At 42.1% G+C, this 24,928-nt stretch overlaps 1 protein-coding gene across 2 annotated transcripts in view; it reads left to right on the top strand.

Annotated features, from left to right (window-relative positions):
• The first annotated feature begins 457 nt into the window (after window positions 1–457).
• Window positions 458–24,928, top strand: part of ZEB1 (zinc finger E-box binding homeobox 1) — a 105,393-nt gene continuing 80,922 nt past the window's right edge. The window contains exon 1 of one of the 2 annotated variants that reach the window (XM_052693794.1): window positions 458–561. In XM_052693794.1, the coding sequence (XP_052549754.1) occupies window positions 504–561 (58 nt within the window). In that variant the 5' untranslated portion in view covers window positions 458–503. Of the gene's footprint in view, window positions 562–909; window positions 1,009–24,928 lie in introns of those variants that run through there. The other variant, XM_052693795.1, reaches the window with a different exon arrangement.

The following is a 24,928-nucleotide window of genomic DNA, read 5'->3' as shown; positions in this document are numbered from 1 at the left end:
AGCGCCGAGCAGAGGGGCAGGATCGCCTCCCCGGTCACACAGCTAAGGACGCAGCCCACGACGCGTCGGCTTCCCGGGGCCCCGCCGGGCTGCGCGCAGCTCCGGGCGGCACCGCTCCCCGCTCCGCTGGTGGCACCTGGCCGCTCCCGGCGTCGCTCCCCTTCGTGCCGCGCCGCTGACCGCGGGGCTCCCCGTCCGCCCCCGGTCTCGCCCCCGGCGTCCCCCCGCCCGTCCCGCGTCCCCCGACGCCGGAGGGCCGCGTCCGGCCCCGCGCCCGGTACCTGGGGCAGCGCCTTTTCCCCCGCCGCCGTTCAAACGCGCTGCCGTAAAGCGCCGGTCTCCCCTGGCAACAAGGTTCCGGCCGAGCACTAGGTGTAGGAAGGTGATGTAAAAGTAAAACCACCCAGTGTCGTAAACCAGGTCCGGGGGGGAGGGGAGGGCGGGCGGGCGGGGGAGGGCGGGGGAGGAGGTGACTGGAGCATTTAGACACAAGCGAGAGGATCATGGCGGATGGCCCCAGGTGTAAGCGCAGGAAGCAGGCGAACCCGAGGCGCAACAACGGTCAGTGAGCGGCGGGGCGGCGGGCGGCGGGGCGGGCTGGAGGCCGCGGGCCGGGTCGGGCCGCCGGGAGCGCGGCGGGGGGGAGGTGGGGAGAAGTAGAAAGTAATTTCCCCGCCGCTCCCCGCCGGCAGCGGGCTCGCCCCGCACCGTTATATCCGCTACCTGGCGCCCTCCTCCGCCTAGCGGTGCCGCCCGGCCGGGACCGTTAGGCGCTGCCTCTCGCCTGCCCGGCCCGCAGCGGGACCGCGGCCCCGGGCAGCGCCGCGCCGTGCCGGGCGGGGAGCGCCGAGCGCCGGGGGAGCGCCCGGCCCCGGCAGCGCCAACTCCGAACTTGGTACCTGCGGGACCCCGGCGCGGGGGCGGGATCCGGCGCTGTGCCGCGCTCCGCGCTGCCCGAGCCCCGCGGTCCCCCCTCCCGGAGCGGCTCCTCGCCCCCGGTCGACGCTGGTTCGTTTAATTCCACTTTTTTTTTATTTTTAATTTTTATTTATTTTTTTTTTTCTCCTCTGCCCTCGCTTTATTTACGTTTCTCTTTCCGGGGGGCCCTGTTGCTGCCGCGGGGGGGCCGCCTTCCTGCCGCAGCCCCGCGCTCCCCGCAGCCGGGCCGGGTCGGGGGGGCGAACGGAGGGCGGCGAAGTTTGCTGCCTCTTTTACCCCCCCGGCGCGGTACCTGCCCGGCTCGGGCGGGGTGGCAGCGGCCCGGCCGGGGGCCCCGCTACTCTCTGCTACGTGACCACTGCTGCAGTCTATATAAGGAATTACATTTACATTTCAGACTTCAGTGTTGCTGTGGCTTTTCTTTTTTATTTTTGGGGGGATACGTGTGTTACTTTAAGATGCATGTTGAAGGTACACAGCCGGGGGAATAAACGCTCCAAACACCCACTCCGTACTTATTATCTGGAAAATAGAGAAGTAGTCGAGTTGTCGTTGCGGCTCTGTGTAATGGGGTGTGCAGTAGGAGGTTTTGTAACCTTCCTTGGCAATTTTGGGTTTTATGTGGCATTTCCTGTGCAGGGTCACAGATAGGAAGGCTCTCGCCCGCGATCCGAGATGTTTTCGTGCGCAGCGGACGCGCTCTGAAATGCACCAGAGGCACTGCTGGTGCCTCCTCTGCGATCCCAACCACGCTGGGCGTGAAGCGCCCATATGCCGTGGCGTCTCTGGGGCTGCCGGGCTCCTTGGGTCTCTTTGAACTCGGGGGAGGGGGCTCTTATTTTTGCTGTGTGCATTTTATAAGGAACATTTTTGTTTACACGATCGCATTAGTAATTTCTTGCACTGGTTTAAATATTTGTATTTCCCTCATGATTTGGCTCTGCAAAAGGTAAGTTTGGAAAGTGCTTCTCTCTTTATCTTATTTAAAATGTTGCTGATCAGAAAAAGGGGCTTTTCTTGCTGCTGACGACATGTGTGTGACATGTGAGCCTGAACCACCCAGCGTCTGTGCAGGAGCTGTAAACATGTTTACCTGAACAGGAAAGAAAATGGATTTTTCTCTTAGAGATCCACTGATACGGACAGCGTGCTCTTAAAGCGTATCAACAGATGACTCGAGAGATTCTCTGGAAGCGTAGCTTTTGAAATCAGTGGGGAAAAAAGATTCCTGATTGCTGCAGCAAATGGCAACTTGTGCAGGTAGAAAAAAAGATGGTGTTTAGTTTTCTCCTGCATGCATGTCAGCCCCCTCTTGCCTTCTGCTCTCGTTCTCCAGGGAGGGATTTATTTACCATGCTTGCTGTCAGTGTTTTTCCTTTGTGCTTAATATTAGAAAAACAGATTTGAGGCTGTTTAAGCACAAAACGTTTTCTCTGCAGTGTGTATTGCTCACAGAAAACAAAAGGTGTAGGAGACGTGGTGCTGTTCCAGGTATCTTTCATCTTCATCACTTTCGGACCGCAGAATTGCACCCTTTTTATGATGAAATGCCTTTGTATCTTTATCGAGTAGTTCTGCTGTGTAGAGTATGTCTTGTTTTAGGCTGTTTCTGGTTCTTTTTTTTTTGAGGAATTAAAACCAACTTCAGTCATTGTGCACTGAAGCATCAGGATTGGTTAGATAATAGATTCTGGATAATAGAGATTTCTCAGCAGTGGGTTTATGTTTGACTTGCAAATGTTTACTAAAGAAAACAGCTAGACAAATGTTAACCCTTTAACCTTTGAAATAGGTGTGAGGCTTATTTTTTTCTTCTAGATCTCTAAATGCACTTTGCTCTTATGGATTAGCATCTCCTATTAATCCAAGCTTGATGTACAGGGGATGCTTCAGAAACAGTCTTGTTTATAGTGTGCACTAAATCGATGCTGTGCTGTTCCAGTCACCTTTTTTTCTTCCTTTTGCGCCAAGTGGGATGCTTATTAGAGGGAAGTCATGCTTTATATCCAATATGCCAATTAACAACACTGGGCTATGGCATCATTAGCGTACTTTAAATTTTCCTTCTGCTTATCTGTTAACGAACATAACCTAGCTATTCTCAAAATGTAAACTTTTGTTTCTTTTTGTCTCTGCGTTTGAGAGCCTGAACTTATGGCTGCCATCCTGATGCATTAACTGCTACTGAAAGACAGTCTGACCTGAATGGTAGAGCTGGTCCCTGTACTACCTTCTTTATTGACCACTACAGCAGATCAGAGCAGAAGAGCTGTCTGATTGGTGCTACCATTAAAGCCTTAAAGCAACAAGATCTGGCAGCTCTCAAACCTGAGGAAAACTATTCTGCGTCACTGTCCTTATTTCTGAGCACTACATGGAAACATCTGCTGCACTGAAGCAGTTAGTGAAGTGTTAAGATAACAGCAACGTTCTGATAAAGCAGGAACGTAGTGCTGGTTGGGAGTTTCTCTTCCTATCTACCTTCTCCCCTTCTTTTGGATAGAGAAAGTGGGAGGAGAAAAGAGGGATGGGATTTTGCCAGTCATCTGCACTGTCACGCTCTGCTAGTACTGTGCGCACTTCATAAATTCAACATCAGCAAAAGTTTTTGTGTTTTTATTCTATTATGAATGGGCTTGCAGGATCAGATTAGTTGCTTTCTCAGCATTTCTATTATATGTTATGATTGTCTTAATTCCTATTAAAAAGCAAAACTAAAAATACTACATCTTGTTCTTCAGCATTACTGAGAAAAGTAAAACCTTTGGAGCATCCCTTACTAGGCACTGTAAAAAGATGTCATCAACCTTTCGTGTTGTACTAAAACCACTGTAAATGTACCTTCAGTTCTTCATATGCATTTTCAGCAGTAAAAAGAAAGATAAGTGGAACTGAGTAAATTCTGTATGCTGATGGGTGGGTGTGAGGAGAAGGCACGAGGCAGGGTTTTTGTTTGTTTTCTCTCTCCCTCTTGGTAACAGTAAGTTAATAAAATGTTGTGTAGGCTGATTTGTTAGAGTGCTGTTTTTGGTTGCTTTACAGTTCAATTTTTTTTTCTCTTACTTTCTATTATATAATCACATCATAATTTTTTCTCTTTATGAAGCTGCTGTGTGCAAGAAGCCCTTCAGTGCCTTTGGATAAGCTAGAAGCACGGTGTGTTTCTGCTCACTGCAAGGTGACAGCTGCTGGCTGGATCTCAGGTCTCCGTGACACTGGGGATGCAGCGCTCCTTGCCGTGCCTTGCTTCTCTTGCCCCCTCACTCCAGCATTAATTTAAATTAGCGTTTGGAGAGTTGAGGAATGCAGCCCAAGTTAAAATTCCAAGCACAGTGAACAGATCTATATGGACAACTGAACTAACTTTGAAACAAAGGAAGTCTTCTCTCTCATGAACCAATAATAGTTCTGTTTTAATTTTAGCTACTGAAATATAAGGGAATGCATTTAAAAGTGTTGTAATCTTTTCATTTTTCTCTCAGTGCTTGTTATTCCAATGGTTGTGAAGCAGTGTTTTAAGATCAGCTACCTGAAACAGGTTTGTTTTCTAAGGTGATTAGCTGTCTGAAACACTTTTCCTTGCTTACGGGACTGTGGTAAATATCTTGCTGAAGCAGCAGATGAAAAGTGGATGAAATTTTCAGCTGGGGCATGGCCTTACAAATCATAGATCATCCAGATAAGTTTTTCAGTTAAGTCTGAGGATTTGGCTCGTGAATTCAGCTAACATGTGCTTGGAAAGCCTCGTCCTGTAGCAGACGCTCCTCCTGCTGAGTCTTGCTGCTGCCTGCCCTGGGCCTGTGACCAGCCATTGCTGTCAGCAGCCCTGTGCGGGGTTTAGGCCTCGGCCCTGGGCCTGTACTGGCTCCGTTGCTGTCAGCAGCGCTGCACTGGGGTTGGGCCTCAGCCCTGGGCCTGTAACAGGGCTGTTGCTGTCAACAGTGCTGCTCTGCCGTTGGGCCTTGGCTGTGTCACCAAGCTCTTATCCTGACAGTGCAGACAGAGATGAGTTCTGTAGGCTCTGCCTCCTATCCAACTGCAAGCAAGGGGCTGTTTGAGTCCTGTAGCTTATTACTGAAGTTTTACAGTGTAGGGTAGAGGAAGAGAGAGGCAGGAGTAACCTAAAGTGAAAATACCTGTGTGATGCCTTTCCTCATGTGGAAACATGGTTTTTGTACGGTTTAAAATGCTAGTGAGGAATGGCAAGGATTTCTGATGTGCATGGAACTGTATTACTGTGTTTAAGAAGTAAAGCCTGGTTCTGTGAAGCTTGGGTTGTGCTTTTATAACTTTTTTTTTTTAATTTTTTTTTTTTTTTTGAGCAATTGCTCTCTAGGACAGGGAAACCTGCTAGATCTATGCTTTGTAGCTAAATGGCTCTGAAGGAGATGTGCTTCTAAACTAAGCCATTATTTACCAAAAATGTGAATTTACTGTCTTTAACTCAGCTGTTTATAGTCACTTCTAAAAATCTAGCAAATTGATGTTGCAAGTGGATGAGTGTGTGGTATGCTTTGACTGTGAAGCCAATACTTAGCACTGCATGCTGCATCTGTGGGTGTCTGAGATACCTGTGATGGTTTTTAACCTCCTCTTTTGTGCTTGTGTGTAATCTAAACCAAATTCTTGCTTTATGTAGACTTTTGTACCAATTTGCCACATCAGTTCTGGATGAACATTAAGTGCTTGATATCAAAGAGGACAGCCAAATTCCTGAAGCTATGTTCCTACTTATGTTTTTGAAAAGGATCTTCCCAGTTATGGCAGAGCAGCAGGATCTGGCTTGCAGCTATGGTCTCAAAAACATTGGTGCTTCATTTTGGCAGCTACAAGAGGGCTGTTCTTTTTAAGAACGAAAGTCTCAAGTGACTTACCCAAGGTCACACAGGAAGTCTATGGCAAGACTGCATCTCGTCCATTTTTAATCCTTGGGGCTACACTTGCTTGTGGCTTGATCTAGAGACTCACCATTTAGCAGTTATTACTTTCAGTTCAAATATTTAAACTTTTTTTATATTTATTCTGCTGAAATGCTTGTACTTTATATGAACAAGAGACAATGTGCAATACTCTCTATAGTTATTGTAAAGCGATATTATGAGATATCAACATAGATTACAAAACATCACTAATGATGTGCTGGAGAACTAGAATTTGTATTTTGAATGTTTTGGCTGCTTTTTTTTTTTTTTTGTATTCTTAATTTGAGTTCAAGGATGTGCAAGTGGACAAATGTAGAACTAAACAGGGGAAGTTAACTTAAGACCTATGCTGTTAAAATCAGAATCCCTACTCTGATGTGTGGGGTGTTCAGAAGGCTGCTTTCTGGAAGGTTAACATCTGGGCTGACAACTTGTCCAGATTCTGGTTTTGTTGGGGCAAAACAGAGATGACTAATAGAGTCTCAGCATATGACTGTTATTTCTAACACTTTTTAATTTTTTTTTAATTATTATTATTTTTTTTTAAATAAGCATAATTTCTCCTTAAAATAAGTTTCCCGCCAAGGCACCTAAATATCAGACTTCAGAAGCCTATTTGCTAGACCAAACCCATGCCAAGTCTGAGTTTCCCACTGCAGCAGGTGGTTGCAAGGATTGCTGCCACCAAGCAGAGGAGCATTGAGAGAGGCTTGTGTAGGGCTTGCTTGCTGCCCAAGGAGCTTGTGGGGGAAGCAATTGGGTGGGCTGCAGTCTTACCAGAACGTGCTGTGTGGTAAGGAGGGGTGGTGGAGCAGGGAGGGGTGGAGTCTAATTTGTACTTTAAGGTCTGGTGCCTCGTGTCTGACACCATGGTGGCCTTTCAGGGAGACATGAATGTGGGTCTGGGTACTGGCTGGCTGAAGCAGGGAATCACAGTGCAAAACAGCTTTGACATCAACCGACCAGACTATGCACTGAAACACTGGAGTTATTGGAAGGTTCATGTTGGGGTACTTACATGTTTGTTTTTCATGCTTTCTGCTCCAGTGTCAGATTAACAAGTGTGGTGGTTTTTTTTTGTTTTTGTTTTTTTTTTTTATTATTATTATTATTATTATTATTTTAAATCTCTCTAAGCTGTTGCCTGTGATATAGTCAATTTCTTGTGCTAACTATCAAAGGCACAAATATTTCTTATGGATCTTGGTTTGCTTTTCTGTCTGTCTGGTGCCTTATTTTTAAGTTATTGTAAAGAGTAACAAGTTGATATTTGAACTATTCAGCTATAGCTTTTAATCTTTGCTTGCCTTCCTCTTGTGAAGACAGAGTGGGCTTATTTTAAGCTCTTCTCTTCTGAGGAGTAATAAATTATTACTTAATAATTTATTTGGCTCTTTTTTTTTTTGTGTAGATCAGAAAAAGTCCTGTGTTGACAGTTCAGGAGAATACAAGCACACTCAAGAGTGAGGCTTGTAAAATACTGACCACAGTGAAACACAGCATGGCTTTACAAATCTGTTCCAGTATTATCGAGAAATGATGGTGTCTTCGTCACCACCGTGTAAATGCCTTTCAGGTAGTAAAAATAAATGTACAAAGTCTTCTCAGTAACTGTGCCTGTACATCCGATTTCTTGTGCAAATGTCTTGCATGACAGCTTCCTTTCACATCCTGGGAGGGTAGGTGGTAGAGCAGAAAGAAGAAACCTGTTAAGGTTGGATCTTTACATATGGAGCAGCTGGGCAGTGATTCAAATGTTTCAGTTGGTTAGTGCTAAACATGTTAACCAGGGTCCTTTACGCTTGCAAGTTTGTCCCCTGAGGAAACCGTAACAGAGTTGGTTTTTTTTTTGTTTTTTGTTTGTTTTTTTTTTTTTTTTAAAAAAAAGAAACTTTATCTCTTGTTGAACTAGTTTATGACACCATTACCAAAATGTAACGTTAGCTTTTTACTTTGTTTTTTTTTAAAGAGCAACAGAGATTAACTAAAAATGTGCTTTCTTGTCTTTGGGATGTCAATGCTATTTGAAAGCAGCCTGCTTCAGCTTGCTCTTTTTCAGCTGTCATTCCCAGCTGCCACAATTTCTTAATGTGAGGACTTTACTCCTGTTGTTGCAAAGCAGTCTGGTTAACAACTGCTGTCACCCGAAGGTGAAAAACCTGAAAACTGGCATCCCTTATTTTCATTACAAATGCTTGCTGTTTGGTAGTATCTCCCTTGTTCCTTGGGCTTATTGTCACCATTTATCCTATTTTTAGAGAATTACGTAGAGCAGATGAGCACCTGTAATGAATGATTCTTCTGGATCTGTTCAGAGTCTCAGTCATGAAAGAATGAAAAAAACAAAACAAAACAAAAAAAACCTCTGTTCTGTGCTGAGATTACGTTCCATCCTATCCAGTTAGGGTGTCCAGATGCGAATATCAGTCCTTGAGTAGAAATATTCATGAAACTACTTTAAGCACTAAGGAGCTCATGATTTTGTCATGAGAGAATGGTGTAAAGTGTATCAGGAGAAAAAGAAACAACTCTAACTGCCTTTTAAGTACATATTTTAAATGTATTCTGGATTTGATGCAGATATCCTCTCTTCCCATGGGCCTTTGTGGCTTCTTTCTCTTTTCTTGAGTCCAGTATAGGAGCTACACTGGAGGAGCCATCAAGAGTGCCAGAGGCAAATGCATTGTAACGCTGGCTCTGCGTCATGCTCCTGAGAGACATCCATGGGCAAAACTTGAAATAAAGGGGTTAAGAATCTGATATGGTTGGGGATTTTTACTTACAAACCAGTCTGCCTGGCCTTATTAGGATCAAATACTACTTGGGTCAGTGATGCTAGATAGTACCTTCAGTTACTGTGATATGAAACATTTTCATTATTTCAGCCAATTTCATATTCTGACAGACAACTGACAGGTACTGAAGGCAATTTTCTGTTTTGTAGAGACATCTGTCTGCAGAGCATCTATGGGAGAAAGCAAAATGAAATTACAAAACATCACAAATGTGGCATGATTGGAAAAGGCCTGGGGAAATCTATTCTGTCTGAAAAAGTGTGAGCTAAAGAACAGCAAATAATACCTTAATTACGGGGCTTACGCTGCTATTTCCTAAACTGATGTCTTTAACCTAAAAATTGAGTTTTCTTGTTTGTTTCTAACAACTCCCCTCACTGCCAGCATGTAACGTTAAGAGGAAAAATGTCTGAAAACATGAGGGAGATGAGGTGTTTTTTTGTTTTTTTTTTTTTTTTTTTCATACATGCACGTATATTTGAACAGGTTTTTTTTTTCCTCAGTGTTTTGAAGATTTTTGCATTGTCCTTTCAGGCATACATTGAATTTTTCTTCTTCCAACATCCTGTTCCATCTTATTTTGCTTAAGATCCAGAATGACATACAGTGTCAGTCCAGTCAAGTTCTAGACTGGAAAAGGAGATAGGATTCAGAATCTGTACAATCTCTACTCTCCTATTTTGCATGTCTTTGCTTTGTTTCTAGTATTTATCAAGTAACTGTTGGGAATGCAAGTTGTGTACTAATGGGTTTGTTCTAAGAGTATTGTTTTCAGGATGGACCTAGGTACTGTTAGCTCCTCAAGGGGCATGAGGTGGTGAGCAAGGACTTTGAAGCAGATTTGGCGTTGTAATGACTGGCTTCCTTCCCTGCTGCTGTCCCTTCCCTTTCCTTGCAAGGCATTTTCATTTGAAAGCTAAGGTGTGGTCATCAGGCATATCTGTTCTCAACTTCCAGTAATTTTTAGCTCACTGTGGAACTAGACCATAATTACATATGCAAATACAATATATTTTTTTATTATTCTTACCTTGTACATGTGGGAGAGAAAGATAAGATTGCAGCATACCACCAGGGATGAAGGTGCTGCAGAAGTAAGGAAGTTCCATTCCCTGGGGCTTGCCCAGTGCAGGGGTTCAGAGCTTCTTTGACTCAAAGGCAACAAGGAAACTCCATTCTGACAGACCTATCCTTTAGATAGGAGCACTTTGGGTCACTTGTATTATCAACGTTTTGATACATTCTAGCTGTTCTGAGTGCTGAGAGTGAATTTGTTTGCAATCGGAATTGCTTTTTACATTCATATGTACATTACATCCAATACCTTAATCTATTAGTCTGGCTTGAATGCTCCCTGGAGTAGCACAAGGTAAATTCAGCAATGATACTATAAAGCACGGAGACTAATCAGTGGAAAAGACTGTTCTGACAACTTATGCTTTTTTGTGATAAGTCTTATCTTGTGCTTCTTGCAGATTTTAAAGTTCACTGACATACTGTATTACTAAAACTTCCAATATGTTTCTAACTAATACTAGAGTTAAGCTGGAATCAGTTAATATATTGTAATCAACATTCTGGGAGCCCAAGGTGGAAAAAATTAAATAGAAACAAGAAGCAACATGAATTGGTAGTTGTAGCATGGGAAAGAAGGATTGTTCCCTGACAAAATGCAGTGTAACGTGCCATAGTTCTCCACGTTTCACCACATGTGATAAAGCATACTTTCAGACATCAGTCTGCATGGCTGGGAAGAATGAACCAGATTGATACCTGCGTTTGTAACCAACTAAGGCTAGCAGCAGACTCTGTGAGCTAAGCTAGTTCACATAAGCATGAGAACTTTAGCTTTCAAATCATAAAGCATATGAGTAAGGCTAGTTGAGCAAACCTCTGTTGCATGTTGAGATCTTTATGATCCTGACAATTCTTACAAGGTCTGATACAAACTGTCATCTGTAGAGCTGATGCTCCAGAAATATTCCAGTATTCCTTTTACCAATGAATGCTACCTTTGATTCTGCTGGGATGCATCCCTTCAAAAAGGAGAAGAGAGTGGGGCTCTTAAGAACGCAATCAGATATGAGTGTTTGCTTCATCTTGGTATGAAATGGCAAGTCTTCTCCTTTACTTTAAAAGGGGGGGAAAAAAAAAAAAGCCAAACAGCTGCTTGGTATGCAAAAACAAAGGTAGTGAAATTATGTGCTTGTGCATGTAAAAGTTTGGATGCAGGGAGATTTACCATTATTTTTCAAGCAGGTAAGAAAACAGAAGTGGTAAGGTAAGAAAATCGAAGACTTGTCAAATTTCTTGTTCTAGTTGTTCACTATTGCTTATATATAGCACTTTAATCTTCCTAATTATAACCGGTGTTTGTAAGCATGCTGAAGTTGCTGTAAAGCAAATCCTTGGAATAAAGATATTTGTGACTTTTCAAGTTAAGATACACTTCCATGTTTGGGCCCTGATGCCTGTTAAGAGACTTCTTCAACTGTTTTTGCTGTTTCCCCAGCCCATCTGTCTTTAAAGAACTCGTGCATCTTCATCCAACCACAGCAGCAGTCCGATGTCAGTTCTGTTGGTCCTGGAGTCTGCCGTCCAAGTATTTTGCAGCTGAAGTGCGCGTGCGCAGCCGTGTGTGCTGTTTTCCTGCCCTTCCTTTTGTCTGTCAAGCTCCTGGCTGATAGCAGATTAGCCATCTGAATGCGGGCAGCAAAGAGTAATAGGCTGCACAGAATGCCTGGGGCTGCTTGCGTACAATAAAATGAGTCCATTAGAAAGCAAAAAATGACAAGGCTGCCATGGAGGATATCTGTACCGGGGAGATGGAGAGAGAATAGCCTTTGGTTTATGATCATGTTAACGGGTGTAAAATAAACTTAATTTTTTCCAGCTGTCAAAAGTATTCCTAGGTGTTTTACAGACTGGTGCTGAAGATCCTTCCAGCAGGAAAATACTGATGAGCAAGTAGACGATGTACTGCGTGGTGCGTACACGTGGGGGAAGGCTGGCTGTAGCAGCGTGACAGTTCAGTTTCATTTTCACTGTGCAGGTGTCTTCCTTCTCCTTTCTTGTTAATCTTTGCTTTTAGTGTTTTGATTAGTTACAGATTATCTAATCTGCCCTGCAGAAGTGTGTTAAGTTTAAGTCTTCTGGAAGATGTGCTAATACAGATTTGAAGGAAACTGGGCTGGCTGAGACAGAGGGAATCCAGATGTTGGAGGAGGATGTAAGCAATAAAACTGTAGAGAGTTGGAAAGAGCAGAGGCACAAGTCTGTGTGCAGGAGCACAGTAGCATGAAAAATAGGTAGGAATCCTATCAGGGTTTTGACAGCTACACTTACCTGCTCTGAGAATCTGCTGTTGAAGTAAATGATGTCTTTTCTACAGTTTACTGTATGCGTAAGCTGTAGTGGCTGCTGTTGGCCTCCTGACTTCCAAATACAATTTTCTAGAAGACTTTCTGGATGCTATGATGTGCAAGCTCTAAAAGGTGCTCTACGTTTTATAAAAAAAGAAAAAAAAAAAGTGTACTGCTTTCTTTTTTTTTTTTTTTTTTTTTTTTCCCTTCTGAGCAATTAAAGAAGATTCTCTGCTTTGAATAAAAGGACAAATTCATGGGAATGTGAACTGCCAAACTAATTGGCAAACTAACAATAATAATTCAGCATGTGGAACATAGAACAACTGTTAAAACAGGAAAAACTTGTCCTTAAATTCTGAAGTTTTTAAGACCTCTCTCTGACTTTTTTTTTTTTTTTTTTTTCAGTCTGTCTTGCTTGTTGGCCTCTTTTCAGCATGTCACTCTGCATGCAACCTGGAAATACATACTTCTAGCAACAAATGAGCAAGTTATAATTTGTGTTCTCATTTAATACTAGTTACTTTGTGTTACTTTCTGTGTTCTGCCAGCTTCTGTCCAATCTCCCTGCAACTGTTCTGGATGTGTATTCGGCAGACTGTGTCCTTTGGAAAAACTTCACAAACTTAGGGTAAATTTAAAAATGATTATTCCACAGCAGCATTAGTTTGCATAAAATACTTTTTTATTTCACAATTCAAAATCATTTCTATGATCATGTGTGCTTTTTGTAGCACTGTGTGCTCTAGCTGCTTATGAAGGAAGCTGGTGTTGAAACAAAAGCTTAGTTATCTATCTCTAACATTGGATAGTCTGTAGATGGAGACAGCTACAATAAATTCCAGGCCAGTTTATTCAGAGGAGATCTGCAGGGTTTCTCCTCTGCGTGTCCCTGCGGCTGCTGTGGTGGGCGGGGGGCTGTGAAGTTCTTGTACCCTGTGCACAGAGAAGTGGTTGCTGGTGGTGATACTGGCTTTTCAGTTACAATACAGGAGTGGTCTCTGTTACAGGGCACTGAGATAACTATGTGTCTTGTAAATCCTCCGGCATCTGTGATTTAGTTGGCATTACTGAAAGCAGTACTGTGTGTAAATGCAACTTCCCACATGCATTAATGAATATGAATGGAAACTCTAGAACTGTTTTTGTCTTTCAAAATTGTATGTCCAACTGGGAAAGGTATTGCTGCCTTGGGCTGACCTGGCCTGACACAGCTGTGACACTGAGCTGTGTCAGCTTTTCAGGACAGATTTGGGAAAGTTACAGAATACTGGAGACAACAGTAAAGCAGTTGAAAGCTCAACTTAGTCACATGGAGAAGTAGGAAATATGGTTCTTGTTGTCCAAAAGCTATTTAGGTTATAGAAAAAGAAGTTACTCCTTTGGTAGATAGTTTAACCCCAGTTCCCTAGTATTTAGGCTGCAATAGTAGAGTAATTGGTTAAAGTACTGTCTATGAAAGCTGATGTGTATGGAAGGATCTGTTTAATAAACCTCTTCATGATAAATTATTCAAGGCATTTCAAAAGTTTTGTGATGGGCTTTACATAGGGTGGGGGGAAAACTTGTCATCTTGTTCCTTAGTGTTGTGCCCTTAATGTGCAGTAAGTGATACGGTGTGTCAGGCTGTCTGGCCAAGCTGTGGATCACTGCCAAATGTCCCTTTCAGATGTTCACTGCAGCAGGGAGTGTTTGAGAGACTTAGCTGGGTCTGTACCTGCTAGTTGGCAATAAGCACTTGTACAACCTCACCTGCACTAATCAAGTTTTTCAAAAAGCAGTGCTAGAATAAAGTCCTAGCACACACCACATATTTCTTCATGTCAGTTTTGTTCTGAGTGTTTTCTTTTTTTTTTTTTTTTTTCTTTTTTTTTTTTTCTCCCCATTAAAAGCATTCTTACTGTCACAGACTTTCATACCTTGCTATTTTGCATTCCACTTCTGTATGTGAAATCCCAGTGGCCAACCTTTGCCTTTCCTACTGACAAAAGTACTGCTGTTAACACATAGAAACTCAGGTTTTATGATTATGTGCTGTTGGCAAATTTGCTGAGGCAAATGTCCTGGCCGGTTGAACTGTTGTATGTGTTCTTTGTAGGTAGCTGTACTGGCAGGTGTCATTTGGAGTTGAATGTGGACTATGACTGATGTAGATCATTTTTTCCTAGGTTTTAGATGTTCTGTACTCCTCTGATAAAAGCTGTTTAGGTTGCTCCAAAAATAATGCCTCTTATTTATTTCTATGGGAATGACAACAGACACAAAGAGCAAATTAATGTTGTTAGAGCAGATTTTCAGCCACAGAATGATATCTTGCAACATATGCATGCGGCAGGGGGTTGGAGATTTATGATCCTTGAGGTCCCTTCCAACCCTGGCCATTCTATGAAGACAGATATCACTATTAGTTGTGCATTTTTTTTGTCAGCAGTGGGGGGGAAAAAAGATACTGCATGCAGTGCTTGTATTTAAAAGCAAAACAAGCAAAAAACTGCACCAGTGGAGGTTGCCACTGCTGAAATGAACCACCAAGCACCTTGCCTTGCTCATGTCTGCTGGTTGGTCTCCACCAGTGTTCACTGAGCTTTGATTAATGCCAAGGAGTGTCATTTTCTCCTCATGGAGGAATTCAGTTTCACACTTCTGCTTCATATGCACTTCCAGGTCTGATGTCACTTTGTCAGACTATCCCTCTGCTGGCATCTGTCGCACAGTAACAACATGGAACAGAATACTGGTGGGAAGGTCCAACCTCTACTACCATACCACCAACACCTGACTCTGATGTTGTGGGCCAACATAATAAAATTGGGGACATTACTTTTGGAGCAACCCTTGTAAAATAGTGATTTTTAATCTTGTTTGCTATATAGTAATGAGATCTTGGGAGCTAGATCTTACACAGAAGGAAAACGCTTATTTCCTAATGGGCTTGTTCTTTGTTGAGCTCCACCGCGCTGGGAATGACTGAAATTCCACCCTGCTTGTTGTTACTTCCAAAGCCAGTATTCAGATGCACTACTTAAAATTTCCTTGTGATCCAATTACTCAAGTCTTTATGCTGTGAAATAGATGTGTTAATGTTTTGTCTTTGGTACCTCTACAAAAGAGTGAGGAACATCGCTGGTGTCTGTGTTTGTAGGTTTAGAACAGACATGTAGTAAATACAGAGGTAAAGCTGTCACTAACACTGGGTGGAGTGCAATGGCACTTCTTGGATGGGTCATCTGCTTCTGAACACTAGTCCACAGGTCCAAGATCTGATGAAGATACGAGTTACTCTTCTACCTTTTCATTAAATGTTCATTCCAGACATTTTTTTTGGCTCTAAAACTTCTATTCAAAATTGCATTTTTGGGAAATCAGATCCCTTTTGTCTTCAGTGAAGCTAGAGGTTTGAATGTAAGCATACAACCTATTTCAACGCTGTGAGGCTTGTGCAACACCCCTGGATATATCTTGCATCTAGCTTATTTAAACTGAAGTGCCCACTTCTCTTCAGACTCATAGATTGAGAATCTGTATCTCTTTTATTCCTGAAAGGTCTTCTGCTTTGGTTGAGATACTGATTTGTTGGTGGTTGTTTTTATCATCTAACTGATATTCTTTGTTTCTGCTTCTCCTGTTTGTCTTAGGGCCTGTGTGAGTCTCAGTAGCTCCAATTTGGTGGGATTTCTGTTCTGTGTGTAGAAAGACGATTTTCTTGAATGCGATCCAGATAAACATGAAGCTTTCGCATTTTTATCCTATAGCAATGGTTCTTATGAGAAGCTAAAGACTCCTAAGTGTGGTTTTGAAGTCTCGTGCTGTTTTATCCAGGTAACCAAGAACTCGAATAAATTAATTATCTAGTGCTCTCTATCCATCAGCCACGAGTTCTGGTAACTTAAGTCATAGTGTGCTGTTTTGCCAGGAAGATGCTTCCTGTTAATGAGGCCATCCTGGGGTTTGCCAGGAGACAGTCTGCTCTGAAGCTGAGGTGGCTGCTGCCAGACGCAGTCAGAAATGTGAGCCTCCAGGCTTGGTTCACTTTCTGAACATTTGTTTGCGTCATTTTAGGCAGTAGAGGAAATCCAAATCCACATCACCTACAGTTGTTGCCCTAAAAACATGTAGTTTGTGTTCTTGCACGTGTGTCGTGGAAGTCTGTCTGAGATCTAAAGGTATCACAAATGGTTGTTCTAGCAGCTTATTATGGGTCTCCTTAATGTCTGTGGGAGCAAGATACTTATCAGTTGCAGCTATGCAAAAAGTCCATGAATTATGGAAATGCTGTGAAGGGAACTTTTCTGTATACAAACTAACTTATCCTTAAAATCTTTTTTCATGCTGGACTGGAAGAGAGCTTTAAGATGCACAGAGCTACAGTACATTTTGATCCCTTTTTTTTTCTCTGCTTCTCTCTCAAGGCTATTTCAGGAAAAAAGTGGGGGGGAGGGGAGGGAACACAACAGAAAACAAGGGAACAAAGCTTTTGAGCTTAAATAAAGCTTATGATCTATCTGCTGTAGTAATAGGTGGTTTAGATTTCTTGAAACAATTCATGTAGTCTGCAAGACTTATGTGAATTCTGCAGCATGCTTCAATACTTGGTACATTGTAGCCAGGAACCCTTTATTTAACTTGCAAAGACTGAAATGTAATCCACAGCAGACCAGTTTGTACTGCATCAAAACAAGGAGTGTCAGACTGTTTCAGAAGACACTTGTCACCTCCAGAATTTTTTAGATTCATTCATTGCTTACCCTTAGATTTCTTTCTACTCATAAGGTTAGTCTGGAAAACCACACAGACAAACCATCTTGATATTCCTGCCTCAGATGCTATTTGTGATGTCTAATCAATATTTGTGATGCTATTTTGCATTAAATCTTACTTCTCTGTACCTCCCTGATTCTTAAACCATCTTGCAGCCTTCATACTCTCCTGCAGAACTCAGAATATTTAATACTAGTCAGTCACTACATCAACAAGATGAATCTGTTCACTTGCACAGCATGATAGAATAGGAGGGGTTTTCATAATGTCCCGAACTTGATCTGGCAGTCATTAGAAAAGCCATGTGCTTTGTTCTCACCGGGGGGACGGAAGGGATTTGGAGAGATATGAGGCCTGTCTTGCCTTATGATGTCTGTGTTGTTATCCCAGTAGCATCATGTAAGTAAGGACAAGGCTTTATTAGTCTCCTGTTTCAGGCTTTTTAGAAGTGTGTCCTTCTATTTTTATTGTATTTCTCTGTTTTTTCAGCAAGTGTGATGCTGGTGGAAAGCCTATTACATACAGGTTTCCGTTTAGGTGTGAGAGCCCTGGAACAAAATAATCCATTTTAAGATTTCATAAATTTCTATTTAAATCGGCTTCCTATTCATGGAAAAGGGTGTAAATGAAGTCTTATTGGATGTCTAGATGTTCATGAGGATCTATTTCCTTAGTAAAAAGAGAATGCAAGCTTTGTGCTTCCTTGAGTTTGCTTTTCCTCATTTGGCAAAAAGAGGAAGGTTATGTCTTCTGCCCAAAGATTATTGAAATTGATGCTTGAGTGTATGAGCTAAAGGATTGTAATGCAATGTTCATCTCAGCTAATGGAGCACATCCTGCTGAACACTTGCTGTCCTGCCGTTTCCTTGAGGGGCAGCTGGCTGTGGGTTTTGTGTGAGGTGCTACCAAATCCTGTGCCTTTGGAAACCTCAAGATTCAGAGCCTTCCTTTTGGCAGATGCACGTCATGCCTCAGCATGGGGCTAAGGGTGGTAGTAGTAGGGGACATAGCTCTTCAACATCTGGCATCATTCAAATCTAGGGAATTTTGGGTTGCTAACAAAGTCAGAAACCGTCTGTTTGCCAACTATGGCAAACCTGCTTCCTTATGTGAAACACCTTCTGTGTTAGAGAGGTTTGACATTATCTCAGGTAAAGAAATCTCATGATGCTGTGCGTTGCCATGGGCAGACTGTTATATGTAATGCAAAAAGGCATTTATTTTTTTAAAGAAAGCACTGCCTCAGAAACTGTTTCTTAGGTAGCAGAACTCTTCATGTGTAGTACAAATAATCTGTTTGCTCTGCTGTGACGTGTTTTGGAGTGAGTCTTGCAGCTTTCTCAATCAACAGCTCAGAGCCTAGAGCATGCTTCACAGAAGCTTTGAAAGAATACGTTTGTTTTCCTGCACTGTTGTTTCTCAGCAGGTTTTCAGTTGCCACTGCCCCATTCTTGTTAGCCCTGAAGCTGTCCAGCTTGCTATTGTTGAAGCTTACTTTCTAACTTATATCTTTAAATATCCATAATGAATGCTCAAAGACTCTGATACTTGATTAAACTGAGAAAATCAATGAGAAGTTATAAATTAGAACTTGTGCTCTCTGGTTAAGTAATGTAAATGTGACTTTTTAAAATATTTGAATCAGCTGATCAATTTCTAATTAGGTTGAAAAAACAACAGCACAATGATAGAAAGCCAGAGCTTTTTGAAAGGGGAAACCTTGCAAGTGCTTTGTTCAGACCTTCTTTCTAATAATAATGATAATTCAATATTCTGCAGATTAATTACATGATCTGACAACAGGAATCTGGCTAAAAATGAAAACCACTCGTCTCTTCTGGAGAATATTGTGGAGATGAGGTGGTGCCTGTTGTGATGTTTAAATCTTTGATAAGAAACCATATTGTCTGTAAACTAAGCTTTGCTAAACATGCTATGGAATATTCGTGGCTGGCACAAGCTGTATGTCAGCGTCTGTTGCAGTGGGGGTTTAAACTAGTTCATTTTAAACCTTAGCAAGCAGCAGCTGAAATACTGCTAAATGACCTTTGACATAGGGACCCGTGAAGGCCCCAAGTATGATTTCACTTTCCCCACGTTCTTTGTGAATCTGAATGCTTGTCAAATCAGATGTGTGTTTAGACCTTTTCACTGAATGTGCTTGGAGGGGAAGAACAAAGCCTGGGGTCAACTCGGCGTAATCCCTGCGTTTATCTTTATTCTATTATAGTGGCTTGTGGGGGATGGAGTAACTATTTTCTCTGAGGTGAAAGTGCAAGTAGAGTGTAGGTAGGCTATCCATCTTTTCTTCCAGACTTTCCCAACAGCCCGGCTGGTCTCCTATGATTTACTCGCATTAATGTACGGCTGACTGGGCAGGCTGCTGGTTGATCCGTGTGATCCACTATTTGTTCTGAGCACTGCTATTCTGTGGCTGCTGCACCTATTGGCTGATGTAAACAAACACGTACAGCTCCTCTTGGATAACACGTGCAGACACAGATCTGCATCGCACAGCGCTTTGTTCTCCTCAGTGGAGATGGGGAGGGGAGATAACATGGATTTTTATACTGCAACCACTTCTGCTTCAATGTAAATGATCTTTGTATTTTAAGAGATGAATAGCTTAATATAGTTTACTATATGTACATATTTTTGCTTCTTGCAAGTTGTTAGTCATACTCAAGAAGGGAGTAACTAAGTCTTTTATCACACATTCAGAGTAGGGGAAGCCTTTGTCTCAAAGGGAGGAATTGTGAAGTTCTACCAAACTCTTGTTACGGACCTTTTTCCACAGTATTTGTAGATTTTACTCCTGTGGTAAATTGTCTTCGCAAAAAAGGATTGTTTCTGCATGGAGCTAGTGTAATCCAAATTAGTAAACGAGCTGTTGTGCCCTGAGTGGGTGGAGGAGCCAGATGACAAAAGGCGCAGTTACCTTTACAGTTTGTCCACTGTACCTCATGCACTTTGTTTCAGAAGAAAAGCACTATTGAAAGACTCATATAAGAAGGCAGTCTTTCACACAGGGCTTGTGGGAAATTTCTCTCCAACTTGTGGGTTTTCAGCTTGTCTAGATTTACCTTGCACATTCACAGGCAGTCCGGAACAGCGCAGCGTTTCTGCACGGGGGAAGAAAAAGCACAAACCACACCTGTGGGGGTGAGCTTTTTCTAATCTGACACTGAACCAGTATTTTCCAATTTACATGTGCGCTTCCTTGGGGCTTTTTTGTTTACTTCTTAAAAATTGACTTCTAAGTGAAGTTGTTCGTTGTTTCTTAAAAATTTCCGAGCTAGGAGGTAACTTGCTCTTTTTAATTTTAGAGCTTAAAAACAGCATTAAGGAAGATTTTTTTTTTCTCAATTCAGTCTAGTAAGGCCAATTCTGAAAATATTAGTATGCTTCTTACTTTTTAAGCTAGGCTTGGAAACTTTCTTCTTTGCTAAATCTTCAGCTGCCTTCAGTTTCTTCCACGCATCTCACCATTTACTTTTCTTTCTCTCAGTGGGTAAGCACTTAAAAAAAAAATCCTTATCATGCTTGAAAACAAATCTGCTTTGCTTTGCTCCGCACCCCGTTTTTGGATTTGAAGCCCTTTCTCTATAGGCTGGCAGATGAGCTGCTTTGTTTCGGGCAGAGTGGAGGGCTGAGGCCACCTGGGGTGAGCAGGCCTGGGCCTGGCTGTGGTGTCAGCACCTAGCATGGCAGTGACTGAACAGAGCCCTTGGCCCTGCAGCTGGCGGCCCAGCTATGAGCTGGATTAACAGGCTCCAGCCCAGCTCAGTGCTTCTGAAATGAAACAGCTGAGGACTGGGGCTGTGGCACCTAAGCTGTGTGTGCTGTGGAAGAGGTAGCTGCTGGAAGGAGGGCAGAACAGGTCTTTGGGTTGGGAGGCATCCTGGCTGGATTTCGGTAGTAGCTTTCTTTGCCTGTTAGTTTTGTCCTTTGAAATTGTGCGTGTGTGTTGGAGAAATTTCCAGCGTCAGCCTGCTTAGGGCTCCTAATAACTACTTCAGAAGAGTAATTCCAGGGAACTTGCTGTAATGAACAACTTTGGCTGCTTTAAGGAATAAGCTTAGCCTCTTGGTTAAACACTGTCAAGATGATTTTGCTCAGTGTCTCAGGCTGAGCACTGTGGTTTGTTGTAGTATTTTTTTCTTGCTTGTTCACCCTCCCACTTCCCATCCCAACCTGCCGTTTTCTGCTCCTTTGGATCTTGTATTTCTGTTCATGACTATCACAAACCTGTTTGCAGATGTATACTCAGCATGGTGTTTTCGTTGCAGGCTTAGTTTTGTTGTATCATGTTGATGATTGCAACAAGTTAAAATTCCCTTACTCTTGTGAGCTGCATTTAGGCTATCTGCATAAAAATATTATATGCCACTTTTTTTCCACTGTTTCACATCATAACAAAGCTCTGGAAAAATTCCACCATATGCAAGTGAAACTAATACATGATTTGAGCTTTCTCTTGATGTTTGCTTCTAACTACCAGACAGACCTATGGTTGTATTGGTCAGAACTGAAAAACAACAGTCAAATGTCTTTTATTGCAATATCAAATTTTCCAATTGGTAATTAAGCTGCTTTTTATTTTTGATTTTTTTTTTTTTTTTTTTTTTCTTTTTTAATGCCACTTTCACTCTTACCTAGTGCCAGCTTGCTAGCTTTTCTCCTTGTCTTTGTGTCTCCCTCTTTTTCTGTCAGGCTATGAAACTATGTCTTGTGTCAGAGTTGTTGTTGGTTTTTTCCTCTTTTTTTTTTTTTTTCTTCCTGTTAGTTTTCTCAAGGCTGCTTCAGTCTTGATGTTAAAGAAGGTTTTTCAGTAACTCGTGCCCCATCGGCTTGCCCTGTTTGCTGCCAAATGTGGTGTGTTCTCTCATTTTCTAACTTTAGGGCTGTGAGGACAGAATTTGGGGAAGCAGTTCTGCCAGCTGCAAGATGAAGTTCTTGAACTGGATGGTAATATTGAAGAAAACAAAGCTGCCATTACGTATTAGTGCTAAGCAGTGTGTTATTAGTTGCTGTCTGGGCTTTCCAAAGACTGTTAAAGTAACTGTTCTTCTGCCAGCTTCAGGTGGGATATGCAGCAGAGAGATGAAGCTGTTGAGGAAACAATGCAGAGCAGGGAACAGTCAAATGTACTTACTAAGCAGCACTTCCTTTAAGTGATATGAATATGGAAAGAGTAACAGGTCTCATTCTTAGACAATATTAAAACCCAGTCATAGAAACAGCAAGACAGTCAAGCTGTGTGCTCTTGATGTAATGTAATGGTCACATTACACTGCATTGATGACAAATGCAGTTTAAATAGGCAGTAAATACTTTAGTACTGCTAACAGTTGACCATTCATGAATGTATACTTAACACATCTGATCTTATATTCCCATTACTGTCTTAAAAAAAAAAAATAACAAAACGTTGGAGGAGTAAATAAATTCTAGTGTACCTTAAAGACTGTCTGATTCAGAGTAATTTAGACCATAAAGTCATGAGCAGAAATGTGTTCAAAACAGAAGTTCCTTGCCGAATAGGTGACCAGTAGCCTGACATGGGGTCTGCCCCTGCGTCTTGCCTTGTCATTCTGCTTTTGAAAGCCTGTCTTCTTTGACCTGAAACTTACAGATATGAAGCTTTCATTTAGTCTGCAGTGAAGTCTGTATTTGTAGGAAGCCACTCTGCTCCTGCTGTGGTTTTGTGCTATTGAAGAAAATAATTGAACATGCTAATAATCTAATCTTACAATGTGAAGAAGTTTCCCTTTTATCTGTGAACAGCATCACTGAATACTGCTGCGTGTGGCCACTGATGGTACTAAGTTCTTATTTTGAGTTTTTGCTAAATACTGTAATTTGTGTATCTCATGAAAACTTCTGAAAGTGAAACTAAGAGTTACCAGATCTGTTCATTTATGTGACTTGTATCCTATAAAGTAGCTACTACTAAAGACTTAAGCTGACTGAGCTCTGCACTATTAATTGTGGGACAGTTTTGCAGGTTTTTCTTTTTTTTTTTTTTTTTTTTTTTCTGTGGGGGTGATTTAGTGCAAGTAGTTAAAAGGGGATAAAAGACAATCTAAATAATAATGAATTTATGTGCTTAGGTAAACTGACAAAGGTTGCTACTGAGAAGGACTTGAAGTGTTAAATGAAGGAAATGTAATTCTATTAAGCAAAGATTAAAGGAAAGTTCTATGTCTGGTGGCCCTGATGAAATCATAGCAAAGCTGTGAAAACAACTTCTGTGAGACTTCAGCAAGACAGAATAATGCAGAATCAGTGTGGCATGCTTTAATGCTACTTACAGCAGTACTTCAGTCAAACTTCTTGTGTAACGCCTTCTTGAATTTGTACTTTCACATCTTCATTTTCAGTGTTGTTTAAAAATAGTCCTTGGTCGAGTTTGCAGGCAACCTAACGGAAAAAGAATTAATCAGCTGTTAAGAGAGGTGTGCTGGTTACACTGGAAGATGCTGAACACTAGGAAAGTTGAGTGCAGATGGGCACTGGATAGACCAACTACTGACCTATGAAGCATCAGTAGTGTAGCCTGTGATTTTTGGTCTGTCCTTTCCTGGGATGGAGTGATATTGTGTGACTGATACAGAAACATATTGGGCTGCATAATGATTGAGCATGTTGTCCCAGCATTATTTTGTAGACAAACAATTTATGCAGCCCTTGGTTCTGTAAGTGAGTAGGTCTGCAGAAGTACAGGATGTGGAGATTATCTCCTGTATTTTTTTTTGTCTGACAGTTGGGACAGATTAAGGTCTGTGTACAACAGTTCAGGGATGTGGTGCCTTGTTTGGAGGCTGTCATTCTGTGTCTACTCTTGCCCTAAAACAGCTTTGCCTGGGTTCTGTTGTATATGTGTGTTTTTGTTTTGTTTTGTTCAAGAATTTTTGTTCATCCAACCTTTCCTTAGCTTTAGTTTATAAAAGTCCAGGCTTGTGTACATATAGCAGCAGTGAACAATGTAGCACCATTCTAATGCAATTCCTTATCAGCCCTTCCCTGCTTACAGAGCTCATGAATGAGGGATGTTCTTTCTGACCAGTTGTGTGCTGGAAATCATTCAGATGCGTTGCTATATTTAAAGACAGCCTTTGTAGGGCAGGGTCCCTCCCTCCTGAAGTATATCTAGAAACCATTTGCTTTTCATGCAGACTGAAACTTGTATGGAATGTAGCTGAGGAATTCAACCAGCAGGCTTTCTTACACTGCCTTATTTTGTCCTGAGAGTCCATGTTTGGAAAAGGGATTTTGAAGGGCTGTTCTCCCAGCAGTTGCTTACAGCATGTATGCGTGCAGCCTATCAGCATGTCTTGTACCTTGGCTGTATAAACTGTAGGGCTGGCTCACAGACTGAGGCACCTAAATTTAGACGCCAGGGTGTGAGCTCATTGCCTGTGCTCCCATTATAGTCTGCGGAGACCTCATCAGTGGACCTGAAGAGCTGCTCAGCTGACTAAACGTAGGTATCTACTTTGGTGTGAGCACAGTCGTTCTTTAGTTACCCTTGGGTATAGGAGGAACTTAGGCAGCTGGGTGATTCATAACTTCCTAAATCAAGGTTTTGTTAACTGTGAACTGCATGACAGCATGTGCTGTCAGTTGGTTGCAGCCAGCTTTTAACTCGTGTTAATTTCTACTGAAGTTAACGTTTGTTTGCTTCCATAAATAACGTTTTTCTGCTGAACTGATTAAGGCAACTGAAACCAGTGTGTGGTGCTGCAATGAGGGGGGAAATTCGGAACAGGAAAAGCTTCTTGGAAGTGTGAAATGTCATTGTGGAGATCTGGGGTAACTTCTTAAACAGCAGAGAGTTCTTCAGTGCAGCAGCCTTGAGTTCACTGCGGTTGGAGTAATTGCTGGTTATGTCAGATCAAGGAAGGATCAGCTGCATCTCCCAGAGACTTAGTCCAAGTGTCTTTTCTCATTCCCTGTACTTCATATTATGTGGTTGCTTCTTTAATGGTTTCTTTGGAGCCGGAAAACATCTGCCTGGATGTGCAGATGTCTTAAATTTTGCTACGTCATCAGTATTGAGAGTACTTGCTAACTACGAGATGCATTCTATACTTAATCATTCTATACTTAATTAGTGAAGTGACTGGAGAGAGGACAAAAACTTGAAGGG

The sequence above is a fragment of the Tympanuchus pallidicinctus genome, unplaced genomic scaffold (genome assembly GCF_026119805.1).
Source record: "Tympanuchus pallidicinctus isolate F22 unplaced genomic scaffold, pur_lepc_1.0 scaffold3, whole genome shotgun sequence".
Lineage (NCBI taxonomy): Eukaryota > Metazoa > Chordata > Aves > Galliformes > Phasianidae > Tympanuchus > Tympanuchus pallidicinctus.
This window is presented reverse-complemented; position numbering and strand designations above follow the sequence as displayed.